The following is a 15,651-nucleotide window of genomic DNA, read 5'->3' as shown; positions in this document are numbered from 1 at the left end:
ATTTTCTTAGCAACACTGAGGAGTAATTTTCACATTTTGGGTGGTAATCATTGGTCATTTTATATGCATTAAAAGTACCTTCCACTTTGGACTTATCTTTGAACTCTTGACAAACAGAAGTTCTTAACTTTAAAATAATCTAATCTATCTTTGTATGATTTGTCTTAATTAAGAAATCTTTCCTCACTCCACAGTGATAACAAAATTCTCATAAATTTTCCTAACAGCCTTACAGTTTGGCCTTTCACAAGTCTTATAACTGATTTGTAAGATGATGACAAAAACAATTTCTGTACCCTCCCGATAAGGATATGTGAACAAAACCGGGTCTCCAGCATTGCAGGCAGATGCTTTACCGTCTGAGCCACCAGGGAAGCCCATGTGATCATTACAACATCATTACTGAACACCCCATCCTCTCCCTCACTGATCTGTACCAGCAGTCTGTCATCAATCAAAATGTGTGTACAATTATTCATTCCTGGTTCTTTATTTTTATTTGTTTATCCTCATTTCTATATCACACTACTTTATTTACTATAGTTTAGATAGCTTTAAATTGTATTTTCCCCAAATTTTCCCAAATTGTCTTTTTCCAAAGAAAGCGTTTACGTATTCTTGGCCCTTTGATTTTCTATATACATTTTGTTGCACTCTCAATTAAATTTTGTAGTTTTACTCATAAAAGTCAAATATATTTTTTATTGGGGTATAACTGTTTTACATCTTGTGTTAGCTTCTGCTGTGTAACAAAGTAAATGAGCTACATCCTGCTAACGCCAGAGACTTAAGAAATGCGGGTGAGATCCCTGGGAAGATTCCCCTGGAGGAGGGCATGGCAACCCACTCCAGTATTCATGCCTGGGGAATACCATGGACAGAGGAGCCTCGTAGGCTACAGTCCTTGGGGTCACACAGAGTCAGACACGACTGAAGTGACCTAGCGCACACACACACACCTCCACCTTGAGTCTCCTTCCCACCCCACAGTCCTACCCCTCTAGGTCATCACAGAGCACCAAGCTGAGCTCTCTGTGCTATAGAGCAGCTTCCCATCAGCTATCTATTTTATACATGGCAGTGTATACATGTCAATACTACTCTCCCAATTTTTCCCCTTCCTCCCAGGTCCACATGTCCATTCTCTACATCTGTGTCTCTATTCTTGCCCTACAAACAGGTACATCTGTACCATTTTTGTAGATTCCATATATTTGTTTTTCTCCTTCTGACTTATTTCACTTCATATGAAAGACTCTAGTCCATCCACATCAACAAATGACCCATTTCATTTCTTTTTATGACTGAGTGATATCCCACTGTATATATATATACCAAATCTTCTTTATCCATTCACCTATTGATGGACATTTAGATTGCTTTTATGTCCTGGCTATGGTTAATAATGCTGCAATGAACACTGAGGTACATGTGTCTTTTTGAATTATGGTTTCCTCAGGGTAAATGTCCAGTAGTGCGATTGTTGGGTCATATGGTAGTTCTATTTCTAGTTTTTTAAGGAACCTCCATAACTGTTCTCCATAATGGCTATATCAATTTACATTCCCAGCAACAGAGCAAGAGGGTTCCCTTTTCTCCAGCCCCTCTCCAGCATTTATCGTTCGTAGATTTCTTGCTGATGGCCATTCTGACTGGTGTGAGGTGATACCTCATTGTAGGTTTGATCTGCATGTCTCTAATACTTAGTGATGTTGAGTATCTTCTCATGCAAACACATTTTTAAAAGAATTTTTTAGGTACCTTATTTTTCATTATTATTATGAATGATAGTTATGGTTAAATTATATTTTCAATCTATTGCTGGACCATAGAAAAGCAATACACTTATAAATACTGATTTTAATCTAGCAGCCTTGCTAATAAATTCACTTATTAATTATAAAATTTTGTAAATTATTCCATACTTTATTTGTAGACAATCTATGAATAATTGCAGTTTCTGATCTTTCAAACCTGATAGCTTTCTTTGTCTTTTTTCTTTTCCTTTCTTGGGACCTATAATAGAATGTTGAATAGAAATGGCAACAAAGCAAGCATTCCTGTCACTCCTCTGAATTTATAAGGAATTCTTTTAACACTTGATCATTCAAAATATGTTATTTGCTCTTGGTTTTTGGTAAATGCCCTCAATCAAGTGGTTTCCTAAGAGTTTTTATCACTAACAGATATTAAATTTTATCAAGTCTTTTTCTTTCTTCTTTTAATTGGTACTAACAGATTTTCTAACATTGAAACTTGCATTTCTGAAATAAACTACACAATTTGATCTTGATGTATCATCCATTAATATACACTACTTTAATTGGTAGGTTAATATTTTATTTAGGACTTTTTTGCTTCTGAGGTCATGCATGAAACTTATTTGTAGGATTATACAAACTGCCCTCAAAAACTGAGTCAGAGACTACTTTCTCTTTTTCTATTCTGTAGAATAAGTTGTATATGATTGGATTCACTCTTCTAGAAACTCAAAAACTGTTAATTTCTCTGGACCTGATGTGTGTGGTCTGTGGCGGTAGGAGAGAGAAATGGGATTCACCACTACTAATTCAACAATTTAAGTGGTAAAAAGAAAGCTCATCTTTCTATCATTTATTGAGAATATTCTGTATATTTACATTTTTCTTAAAATTTTTATATCTGTACTTAGCTCCCTTTTCTGATCTAGTATTAGTTACAAAGCCACTGTATCACACGACTACATGGTGCATCAGTCACCCTACTCTCCCTGGATTTGTGTTTCAGGAGGCAGCACATAAAGAGAACATATCGTGAATGGTGCTTCCTGGGGTTGTGTGGTGTCACAACCCTGTCTATTTGTGACTTCTTTTTCTCCTGGTTGATCTTATCAAATGACTGTCAATTTTATTGACAATTGGTGCTTTTGCTGGTTTTTCTTTGATTATCTTTGATATTTATTATGTTAATTTCTGATAATCTTTAACTTCTTCCTTCTGCCTTCTTAGGATTTATTCTGTTCTACATTCTTACTCCTAACTACTTAAAGTAGATTGCTAACTCATTAATTTTTTAGCCCTTTTTGTCTTTTAATACACAGTTTTATGACTATAAGTTTCTCCCTAAACACACAATTTTTATAAGTGTGACATAGTTACTAATGAGTTTAAGCTCCCTTCCATTCTTCTTGTCTTCCTTCTATTATTATATTCAGTTCTAACATTTTTTTCCTAATTTCCTTTAGAGGTCCTCCTTTCACCAACTAGTTATTTAGAAAACTATTTGTTTTTTCAGATATTATGTTTCATTTCCAAATGGTTTCTAGTTAAACTCTTATAACTAAGTTCTAATGTAATTAAAGAGTATGTAATGTATATTGATAATTTGTTTAAACAAGGTTTATGGTCTTAAATGGCACAGCATTACAACTGTTCCATATATCCTGAAATAGAAGGTATAACTTTTATTTTTTTTAATTTTTCATCTGTTGTTATACTTTTGCATTTTAGGATGCTTCCACACCATGCATTTTTTAAAAATTCAATTTGACATTTAAAAAGAAAAAGTTTAGTCCATTTGCATTTACTGTGATTGCAGACATTTTGGGGATTTATTTCTACCACCTTATTTTGTTCTCTATGGATCCCTTTTCTTGTTGTTTCTCTATATTTTATCTCTATTTTTTCATTTTTTTTTTTCAGGAAAATTTCTTCAACTTTACCTTCCAACTATTCTCTTAAGCTTCACTTCTGCTATTATATAATTAAACTTTCAAAACTATTTTTTATGCAAATACTCCATTTTTTTAATTCTCTAAATACAAACTGTTTCTTCTGTCACAGTCCAATCATTTAATGCTAGTTTTGTGGTGGTGGTTGTGGAAGCTTTCTTCTCCCTGTATTATGTATTTCCTCCAAGCTTCTTTGATTTGTTTCGGTTTCTATCATGCTATAAACAATCCTCAAATGATCAGAGTTTGCTGGTTGTAAATGAGTCACCACTAAAATAACAATGAAACAACTCTTCATGCACTGGTGTTTTTCAACTGATAGATTCGACTTTGGGGCAATCTGGGAATTTTGTTAGGTATTTCCTACTGTCATTATCTGCACATCTTTCCTTTTGGCTGGTCAATTTCCCAGAGAGTAATCTCTAGCTTTTAGCTGTGAGCTTTCTCAAAGTCAAACAAAGAAGAAAACTAAAGAACTCTTTGATTTGAATACATTAATCTACTCTCAGCTGTTCTCAGATTTCTTCTGAGAATAAAGAAAGAAATAATCTTTTGGCTGTGAGAAGTGAAGAAGGAGATACATATTCTGAATGCTTCTTATACACACTTTCAACTTTGATTGCAGTCTCAGCTGCTCTGCACTTTCAGAGGTACATAATATCCTTAATTTCTGAGTTTGTGGGACTGGATGGAGTAGTAATGGAAGGGAGGAGATGGGGGAGGATGAATCAGCCTGTTTCTGGGCTACACCAACTGACACCTTAAGTTTATAATTTCCACTCTGCTAAATTAATGATAACTTATTCATCTATTTTCAAGCTTTCAAAATTTCACTGGTACTCCCACTTGCTTGTATCTCATTTCAAATTCTCTTATTCCTTACTATCACTTTAACAGAATTTTAGGAAGGAGAGCCATAAAAGCAAGGGCTCCAACCCATCAGGTTTAAATACAATTCAGAAATATTTTCAAGTTTTCTTCTCCATTATTTTTTTCTGAGTGTATGCTGATACACTCTGAGAAATGTGAGAAAACAAACACAGGTATCTCCAACCTTTTCTTCATCTGCTCTCTGCTGCCCTCTTCTGCTCTGAGCTGTCGTTTTCTACTCACAGTCCGTATCTAGAACCAAATCCCCTTTTGCCTTGCTGGGATTTCTCAGTTGTTGATTTGTTTCTTATACCCATCAACCTCTTTCACACTTTTTGGCATATCCAAAGTTGGTCTGGGAGAAGGAGTCAGTGTTAATTTGCCTATCTTGTCAGAAAGGACTTCCTAAGAAACCAAGGTTTTCTACACGCCACAACCCTCATTCAATTCTCATGTGATACGTTATACTTTCCATTGTCAGAATGGCTTATCACTAGCCAGGTATGTTTGAGATTTTAATTTCACTATATCTTATTTTACCTTGGTTTTGAATTTCCTTTATCCTTGTTCCTGTCTTTATTTACTGCTGTCAAATCATTGGGTCTGAATGTCTCCATATTTTTTTCTGAACAAAACTATGAAGTCATGAGCTGAAAAAACACATTCACATTATTTTTAAAATATAAGAAATTATTTCACAGCTATTACTACTGATTCTCTAAACTATACATATATATATGTATATATATAGTTCCCGACTTTCCACTAGGCTTATTGATTTAACACTCTCACTACCTTCAAGTGTTTCTTGTGTATAATATAATTTTCAGAGCCTTCACTATGCTAGCTATCTTTCTCAGGGCAGTCTATATTGTCTAACTTCCTTTCTATGACAGTTTTTTCCTTCCTACATTGATGTTTATATACATACAATTCTAATTGACTTTAAATTCTATAGTAAATATAATAAGTTTTAAGAGCATCTCCCCAAGAATAAATCATCAGAAAGAACTCAGGGAAGTCAACAGAACTGGTAGCCTAAGACAGTGAACTCATTTCACCATTCACTAAGTACTAAGGCCACATTCATGTACTACCAGAACTCCTTAGATAGAACAGAATAGAACAAAAGGAAGTGGGTTTTGAAATATGCAAGACAGACAGTCTCTTTCTGATTACTGAGGGAAATTTAACAAGATACAGAAAGTCTCAAAATAAAGTAAATTTTGCATAGAAGTAAATTCTAACGAAACAATTTAAGCCAAGAATAATTTTCCTAGCTTTTAGCTGTGAGTTTTTTCAGTCATTTAAATACATTAAGGAATGTATGGAGGTTCCCAGGTTCGATGCATGAGACAGGGTGCTCAGGGCAGGTGCACTGGGATGACCCTGAGGGATGGGATGGGGAGGGAGGTGGGAGGAGGTTTCAGGATGGGGAACACATGTACACCTATGGCTAATTTATGTCAATGTATGGCAAAACCACTACAATATTGTTAAGTAATTAGTCTCCAATTAAAATAAATTAATTTAAAAAAAAAAACTAAAAAGAGAGTTACCATATGACCCAGCCACTCCACTCCTGGGCATCTATCTGGAGAAAAACATGGTTCAAAAGGATATATGTACCCCAATGTTCACCGAAGCACTATTCACAATAGCCAAGATATGGAAACAACTTAAATGTCCATCAACAGACGAATGGATAAAGATGTGGCACATGTATACAATGTATACTTAGCCATAATAAAGAATGAACTAATCCCATTTACAGCAATATGGATGAACTGGAAATTATCATACTAAGTGCAACAAGTCAGAAAGAGAAAGATAAATATGATTATCATTGTGTGTGAAAACTAAAATATGGCACAAATGAATTTATTTGCAAAACAGAAACAAACTCACAGACATGGAGAAGACGTGTAGTCTTCAAGGGGGAGGACAGTGGGAGAGGGATGGACTGGAAGTTTGGGGTTAGGAGATGCAAACTAGTATATATAGAATAAAAACATCCTACTGTATAGCACAGGGGGCTATATTCAATATTCTGGAATAAACTATAATGCAAAGAATATAAAAAGGAATGTACAAATATATATAACTGAGTCACTTCACTATATAGCAGAAATTAACAAAACATTGTAAATCAACTATACTTCTATAAAATTAAAATTTTTAAAAAAATGGTACTGACACAAAAACCAGTAACTAATGTTAATTTTCAGTCCATCCATGTTGCAGATCAATCGAACAGGATAGAGAGCCCAGATATGAACTCACACACATATAGTCAACCTATGACAAAGGCTTCCCTAGTAGCTCAGCTGGTAAAGAATCTTCCTGCAATGCAGGAGACCCTGGTTCGATTCCTGAGTCAGGCAGATCCCCTGGAGAACAGATAGCTTACCCACTCCAGTATTCTTGGGCTTCCCTGGTGGCTCAGCTGGTAAAGAATCTGCCTACAATGCGGGAGACCAGGGTTCAATCCCTGGGTTGGGAAGATTCCCTGGAGAAGGGAAAGGCTACCCATTCCAGTATTCTTGCCTGGAGAATTCCATGGATTGTATAGTACATGGGGTCGCAAAGAGTCAACAAATCTATGACAAAGGAGGCAAGAACATACAATGGAGAAAAAGACAGCCTCTTCAATAAGTGGTACTGCAAAAACTGGACAGCCACATGTAAAAGAATGAAATCAGAACATTCTTTAATACCATACAAAAATAAACTCAAAATGGATTAAAGATTACAATGTTAAGACCAGATACTATAAAACTCCTAGATGAAAACACAGGCAGAACACTCTTTGACATAAAACACAGCAATATGTTTTTGGATCCTTGTCCTAAAGCAAAGGAAATAAACGCAAAAGTAAACAAATGGGACCTAATTAAAACTTAAAAGCTTTTGTGTAGTAAAGGAAATCACTGACAAAATGAAAGGAGAGCCTACTGAATGGGGGAAAATATTTGCCAATGATATGACCGATAATGGGTTAATACCCAAAACACATAAACAGCTAATTCAACTCAATATAAAAAAAATCTGGTTTAAAAATGAACAGAAGGTATGAATAGACACTATTCCAAAGACGACACACAGATGGCCAACAAACACAGGAAAATATGCTCAACATCATTAATCAATCAGAGGAATGCAAATTCAAACCACACTGAGATATCACCTTAAACCTGTCATAATAGCTATCATAGAAAAGAACACAAATAACAAATGTTGGCAAGGATAGAGAGAAAAGAGAACCCTCTGACACTGTTGGCAGGAAGTGTAAATTGGTGTAGACACTGTGGAAAACAATACAGAGGTTTTTTAAAAAACTAAAAATAGAACCACCATCAGTTCAGTTCAGTTGCTCAGTCGTGTCCAACTCTTTGCTACCCCATGGATTGCAGCATGCCAGGCTTTCCTGTCCATCACCAACTCCCAGAGCTTACTCAAACTCATGTCCATCCAGTTGGTGATGCCATCCAACTATCTCATCCTCTGTCATCCTCCACCCAAAAAAACTGTTAGAGTTAATAAACAAATTCAGTAAAGTTGTAGGAATCAAAATCAACATACAAAAATCAATGCATTTCTATACACTAACAATGAACTACACAAAAAAGAAATTAAGAAATCAATCACACTTACAATAACACCAAAAAAGATAAATTCTGAAGAACACATTTAACCAAGGAAATTAAAAGACCTGTGCACTGAAAACTATAAGACACTGATGAAAGAAACTGAAGCAAAACACAAAATTATGGAAAGTTTGCTCATGTTCACATATTACAGTAACTAATATTAAAATGCCCATACCTCCCCAAACAATCAACATATCCAATGCTATCCCTATCAAAATTCCAATAGCATTTTTCATAAAAATAGAAAAAAAAATGCTTTGCTTGGAACCACGAAAGACCCTCAATAATCAAAGCCATTTTTGGAAAAAAGAATAAAGCTACAGGTATCACACTTTCTGACTTCAAGGTATATTACAGAAATCTGCAGTCTTGTGTCAGGAACCAGTCCAGAAATTGAAGCAGTCCTGTGTCAGGAACCAGGGGCAGAGGCCAATGTGTTTCTTATTATTTCACAAAAGTCTATTGCTGGCTGGCTTTGAAGATGGAAAGATTAGTTCAGTTAGAATTAATAAACAAATTCAGTAAAGTTGTAGGTTACAAAATCAATAGGAATTTAGCCAAGATGGCAGAGAAGGCAGACCCTGAGCTCACCTCCTCCTATGGGCACACAAAAATTACAAACAGAGCAATTATTGATAAGAAAGACTGGAATCTAGCAGAAAATACCATTATCTTTAGTTGTGACGAAAGATTAAAAAAAGGAAGGGCAGAGACAGGGTACAGTTAAGCCTCAGACCCCTAGTGAGCAACTCACAAATTACAAATACAGAGGAGTGAGGGGTCCATGACCCACATAAGCATCCCTAGTCCAGGGATCCTGCATCAGGAACATGAGCCCCCAGAACATATGGCTTTGAAAGTCAGCAGAATTTACTTTCAGGACACCCAGAGGGCTGAGGGAAACAGGAACTCCACTCTTAATGGGTGCACATAAAATCCCACATGCTCTGGGACTCAGGGCAAAAGTAGTAAGTTGAAAGGAACCTGGGTCACACTTTTATCTGATGATTCTGGAGAGCATTCCAGAGAGGCAGGAGGCAACTGGAGCTCATTCTGGGGACACAGACACTGGGAGCAGTCACTTTAGGGAACTAGTTCTACCATGAGGACAAAGACACTAGCAAGCACCACTTTGGAATTTCTCTCTAGCATATTAGTGCCAGAACGTACCCCCACCCACCTACCTGTCAGCACCAGTACTGGGACACCTCAGGTCAAGTAACTAGCCCACGTGGGAACAAAGCCCCACCACCAGCAGGCTGGCTGCTATAGGGATGCTGAACCCACAGCTGCCCCAGGACAAGACCCTCTTCACCAGAGACCCTGGAACCCAGCTCCCACTCACCAGTAGGCCAGCACCAGCCCCAGGCCCTCCTGGGCCATGCCCCTCCCACCAGTGGGCAACACATCAACTTCTGGGCTCCCAGGGCCCTGTAGCCAGAGACTCCAGATTCCAGCACTGCCCACCAGAGGGCAGCCAGCCCCAAGGCCAGCCTACATACACCAGGAAACCAGCACTAGCTTTGAGACCTCCCAGGCCTCAGCTCCACCTATGGTAGGCCTAAATACCAGCTCCAGGAGCCCTGGACCCTGTAGCCAGAGACCTCAAATTCTAGCACTGCCCATCAGGGGGCCAGCACTAGTCCTGGTACCAGCGTCACATGCCAGTTGGCTAGCATGTGCTCCAGGACCACTGCAGTTTCACAGCCTGCCATGGCAGGACCTAGACTACCCTGCCAGCGGACTAATCCCAGCCCTAAGACACCCTGGGTCCCTCAGCCAGCTGTGTCAGGAACGAGCCCCAACCACCAGCAAGTCAACACTAGCTCTGGGACACTTTGGTCCCTTCAGTCAGTGGCCCCAGGATCCAATCCCACCCTACTAGCAGGTTGACACCAGCTTCAAGTCTGCCAGGACTCTACAGTCAGCCACCATGGGACCCCACCCAACCCCATCAATCAGTAGCCAGCAACCTCTACACAAGGCAGGGCCCACCTAGCGATCAACCAGCTCGGGGGCCAGCCAGGCCTAGTAGACCACCCACAAGTGTCAATTCACCACAACATAAGGACTCATGCACACCCCTAAACAATATAGCTCTTTGACGAGGGGGAATGCTCGGCTAGGATACAGAGGACATCCCTATAAAAGGCCACTTTTCCAAAGTCAGGAAATGTAACAAACCTACAAAACACATGGAAATAAGAACAAGTTAGGCAAAATGAGAAAACAGAGAACATGTTCCAAACAAAGGAACAAGATAAAACCCTAGAAGAATTAAATGAAATGGAGACAGACAATCTACTTGAGAAAGAGTTCAGGGTAGTGACCATAAAGATGATCAAAGAACTCAGGAGGATTTGGGGTGAACAGAGTGAGAAATTTTTAACAAAGAGTTTAAAATATAAAGAAGGACCAGAGATGAATAATACAGTGCTGAAATGAAAAATACACTACAAGGAATGATCAGTAGACTAAATGATAGAGAGGAACAGATCATGAGCTGGAAGACAGGTAGAGGAAATAACTGAAAAGGAACAGAAAAAAAAAGATGACAATTTAAGAGATCTGCAGGCTTCCCTGGTAGCTCAGCTGGTAAAGAATCCGCCTGCAGTGCGGGAGACTGGATTACATCCCTGGGCTGGGAAGATCCCCTGGAGAAGGAAACAGCTACCCACTCCAGTATTCTGGCTGGGATAGTTCCATGGACAGAGGAGACTCGCAGGCTACAGTCCATGGGGTCGCAAAGAGCTGGACACAACTGAGCTACTTTCACTTTCACTGGGACATCAAACATGCTAACATTCACACTATAGAGATCCCAGAAGGAGAAAAGAGAGAGAAGACATAGTAGCTGAAAACTTTCCTAACTTCGGAAAGGGCTTCCAGGTCCAGGAAGCACAGAGAGTCCCAAACAGGATCAACACAGAGAGGACCAATCAAGACACATGTAATTAAAATAGTAAAAATTAAAGAGACTATTAAAAGCAGCAAGAGAAAAGCAACAAGTTATGTACAAGGCTATAAGACTCGTAGATAACTTTCAGCGGAAACGCTGGAGGCCAGAAGAGAGTGGCATGATATATCTAAAGTGATAAGAGGGAGAAAATAGGAATAATCTATTCAGTAAGGCTTTCATTCAGATTTGATGGAAAGATTATGAGTTTTACATGCAAGCAAAAGCTAAAAGAGGCCATCACTACCAAACTAGCTTTACAAGAAATGTTAAAGGGATTTTTCTAAGTGAAAAAGAAGAGACCACAACTAAATACATGAAAATGACCAAAAAAAAAAAAACAAAAAAAAGGAAATGTCAAATCAGTGGGAAAAACTGAGCGAGAAAAAAAGGATCACATGGGAATAAAATGATACTGAACATTTTCTCATTCACACCAAATATACAAACAAAACAAAATAAACATTTAACTCCAGAGTAATTAAGTACTTAAATATCAAAATTAAAACTTTAAAATATATTTAATATTTCTCTGATGGGGGGAAAGGAAAGATTTTTAAACAAGAGTATATATAAAAGTCTGTAAACTTAACTGTATTAAAATAAAGAATTTTTGATAAATCTCACTTTTAATAAAGTAAAGACAAGCTGTATACTGTGAAATGATATCTGTAAAATATATGTGGTACAGAGTCTCCAATGATAACCACAATTCCTACATGCATGTCTATTTATCACAAAGTGGAGTCTATCTCTCCTTCTCTTGAAGCAGAGCTTGTCTTAGTGATTTCTTTTGACCAACAGAAACCTGTTAAAATAACTTCATGCCAGTTCCAGGCCTAGCCCTTAAGAGTCCTGCCAGCTTCCCCTCTCCTTCTTGAAGTGAAGAACTGTGGGAGAAATCCAACTACCCTGCTGAGACAACGCATGCTCCAAGTCATCAGCCACACAGAAAAGTTCTGAACCACCAGACATGAGCCCCACCCAGCCATCAAATAAATATAGTCAGATGAGTGATCCAGGGCCATATGAAGCTACAAAAACACCCATCTGAGCCTAGAGCCTAGAGAAATAATAAATCATTCCTGATTTAAGCCACTGAATTTTAGAGTGATTTGTTAAACAGCAATAGACAACTGAAGTGACATCTAATATATATATCACAAAAAATTAGTCTCAAGAACAAAAAAGAACTACACTAAAAAAAATGACTAAAACAATTACACAGGCAAATGATATGTACAAGCATTTCACAGAAAAAGAAATAAACATAGGAAGTAAGGTTCAATGTCATTAGTAATCAGGATCATGCAAATTAAGATCATAAGTCAACATTTCTGTTGACTGGCAAGAGAAGTTTGACAACATCAAGCAGAGAGGATGGACATTAGTAATATCTCTTAGATTGCTGGTAGGAGTATATAACCACTCCAGAAAAGTTTGGCATCTTCTTTAAAAACTGAAAATTATCCTATATCTCAGCAATTACATCCTAATATACCTACAATGGGCTGGCTCCCCAAGTGGTACTAGTGGTAAAGAACCCGCCTGCCAATGCAGGAGACATAAGAGATGGGTTCGATCCTTGGGTCGGGATGATCCCCTGAAAGAGAGCGTGGCGACCCTCTCAAGTATTCTTGCCTGGAGAATCCCATGGATAGAGGAGCCTGGAGGACTACGGTCCATAGGGTCACAAAGAGTAGAGCATGACTGAAGCGACTTTAGCACACACACACACACCTACAATGGACACAAGTGTGAGCAAAATTCAGGAGATAAGGAAGGGTAAGTAAGCCTGGCATGCTGCAGTCCATGAGGCTGCAAAGAGTCAGACATGATGAAGTGCTTGGCATGCACGCATACCTACATACACATACACACACACAAAAAAAACTTTTTCACATGTGCAGTAGAAGACATGTACAAGATCTTCCACAGTAGCCTTGAGAATAATATCTAGAAGCTGGAAACAACACTAAAAGCCCATCACTAAGAGAATAAACAAATTATGATCTAATAACACAATGAAATATTATACTGCAGTAAAAATAAAACAATTAACCTTGGTAAAATATCATTGGTAAGAGGAATTATTAGAAAACTCACTTAGAATATTATTCTTTTTTGTAAACTTCAAAAATAGTTAAGCTAAGAAATATACTGTAGACATACACATGTGATTTTAAAAGCTTTTAATACTTCGAGATAACATGAAAAGAACTAAATCAGGAATGATGGAGATCTGAGGACCTCCATAGTCACTGCCTTTGCTGAACTCTTGCTGAACACTCTAAAATAAAACTGCTGAACAGTTGCTGAGTTGCTGAAATATGCTAAGAACTGGACTTTTCTGGACTAAAGAAAATATACCTTTCCCTAGTAACATATGAGATGTGCTTGATAAGCCAATTGCATATATGTAACAAATGTTCCTCCAATTCAAACTGTTGATAAACAATTCGTTTAAACCTGCAAGAACTTCCCATTCCCCGCCTCCATAAAAACTCTACCCATTTTCCTCCAGTGGGACACTGTTCTGGCTTCCTCCAAAACTGTGGTTCCCCCAATTGCAATTCTAAGAACCCCATTAATAAATTTTTGGCCTCTTTATAGTTTGTGGTCCTTACAGTTGACAATAATAAACATAAAATTCTTGAGGAATTATAAAAGGCAGAGAGATAAAATAAGGGAAAAATTTGAAGATAAATGTTGCTAATAACCTACTTCTTGTCTTATGTGGTGAATTTGCAGGTGTCTATTTTATAACTTGAACAATTTATTAGTTTTTAAAGACCCATGCAATGATCAATGATGACAGGATGCCATCAATACAATACAATACAATACAATACAATCTGGTGCATATGAAAATCCTACCCACTCTATTAAAAAAAAAAAAAGAGGCCAAAAGTGTATCATTTATTGGTTTGTTAGAAAAGTTACCAGCAGACAATAGATTATTGTCTTAATAATGCTGAAACAAAAACAACTGCCCATCAAGAAGTTTATATTGTTGAATATGTAAAAAGACTGAAATTGTCACCTACAGACCCTCACTTAACAGAATTAAGGATGTACTTCAGCACAAAGAAAAGTGACATAGAGATGAGATGTATACAAGGTGGCAGAATGAACAATGGCCTTCCCAAAGATGTCCACATCCTAACCACCCAGAACCCATGAATAAGTTACCTTACGTGGTAAAAGGGACTTTGCAGATGCAATTAAACTAAAATCTCAAACTGGGGAGATTATTCTGGATTATCCAGTGTTTTCAACATAATCACAAGGAACCACACAAGAGGGAGACAGGAAGATCAAAGGCAGAGAAAGATGTGAGCATGAAAGCCGAGATCAGAGAAGAGAAGATACAGTGCTGCAGGCTTTAAAGATAAGAGAAGGGACTACAAGCCAAGGAATGTAGGCAACCTCTGAAGGGCAGAACAGCTAAGGAAATAGATTCTCCCTGAGAGCCTCCAAAAAGGAACACTGAACACATTTTACACATTTTAGACTTCTGACCTCCAGAACTGTAAAATAATACATTTGTGTTGCTATGAGCCACTAAATTTGTGGTAATTCCAATTAACAATGGGAGACAAAGACATAGTTACACATATTCACTTATTAAATCCTCACAAAGTCTCTGAGGTAGGCACTAGTCTTAAACCCACTTAACATGAGTAAACTGGTATTACACTCACTTGACATAAAGAAATCAAAGCACACACTGGGAAGACCCAGAGGAATCGGGTGGAGAGGGAGGTGGGAGGGGGGATCGGGATGGGGAATACATGTAACTCCATGGCTGATTCATGTCAATGTATGACAAAACCCACTGAAATGTTGTGAAGTAATTAGCCTCCAACTAATAAAAATAAATGAAAAAAAAAAAAAAAGAAAAGCCCATTTGAGTCTGTCAGTCAAGATGTAAAATACACTTCCCTTTGAGCTAGCAATTCTACTTCATCCTGTGGCTGTATTTGCACAAGTATCAAATATATATGCAAAAAAAAAAAAAAAAGAAAGAAATCAAAGCACAAAATAAGTGGTGAACCTGGATACAAATCCAGGATCTACACCTTTAACCACCACAAAAGTGGTCTTTTAAATGAAAGAACATTGTATCAGAAAAGATTACTGAAATAACCATTTTAAAAATATGTATTATGTCTGTAAATATAATGAAAGATTACATTTTAAAATTAAAATTAAAATACTGAAACAATAACAGGGTTGGGTGGGAAGAAGTTTAATGAGCACTGTACCTTAAGATCCTTGTTATGAAAAAAACACAACAGATTATTGTTATTGTCAACAGAAACAAATATTTTTAAAATGACTGACTTTGTCAGAAAATTTTATGGACAAATATGTACTAAGGTAACACATTAAAATAACATAATCTATGGAGCCTAAACAGAGCTGGAAAAATAAATAACACATAGAATGACTGACAGAAAGAC

At 37.4% G+C, this 15,651-nt stretch overlaps 1 protein-coding gene across 1 annotated transcript in view; it reads right to left on the bottom strand.

Moving 5' to 3' along the window:
- DNAH14 (dynein axonemal heavy chain 14) overlaps window positions 1–9,612 on the bottom strand; it is a 398,948-nt gene extending 389,336 nt beyond the window's left edge. Inside the window, exons 1-2 of the mRNA XM_061159766.1 lie at window positions 9,575–9,612; window positions 8,821–8,826 (exon numbers count right to left, since the gene is read on the bottom strand). Of these exons, the coding sequence (XP_061015749.1) occupies window positions 8,821–8,826; window positions 9,575–9,612 (44 nt within the window). The remainder of the gene's footprint in view (window positions 1–8,820; window positions 8,827–9,574) is intronic.
- Between the last annotated feature and the right edge of the window lie 6,039 nt (window positions 9,613–15,651).

The sequence above is a fragment of the Dama dama genome, chromosome 14 (genome assembly GCF_033118175.1).
Source record: "Dama dama isolate Ldn47 chromosome 14, ASM3311817v1, whole genome shotgun sequence".
Lineage (NCBI taxonomy): Eukaryota > Metazoa > Chordata > Mammalia > Artiodactyla > Cervidae > Dama > Dama dama.
Note: the sequence above shows the minus strand (reverse complement) of the source record. Positions and strands in the feature narration are given on the sequence as shown.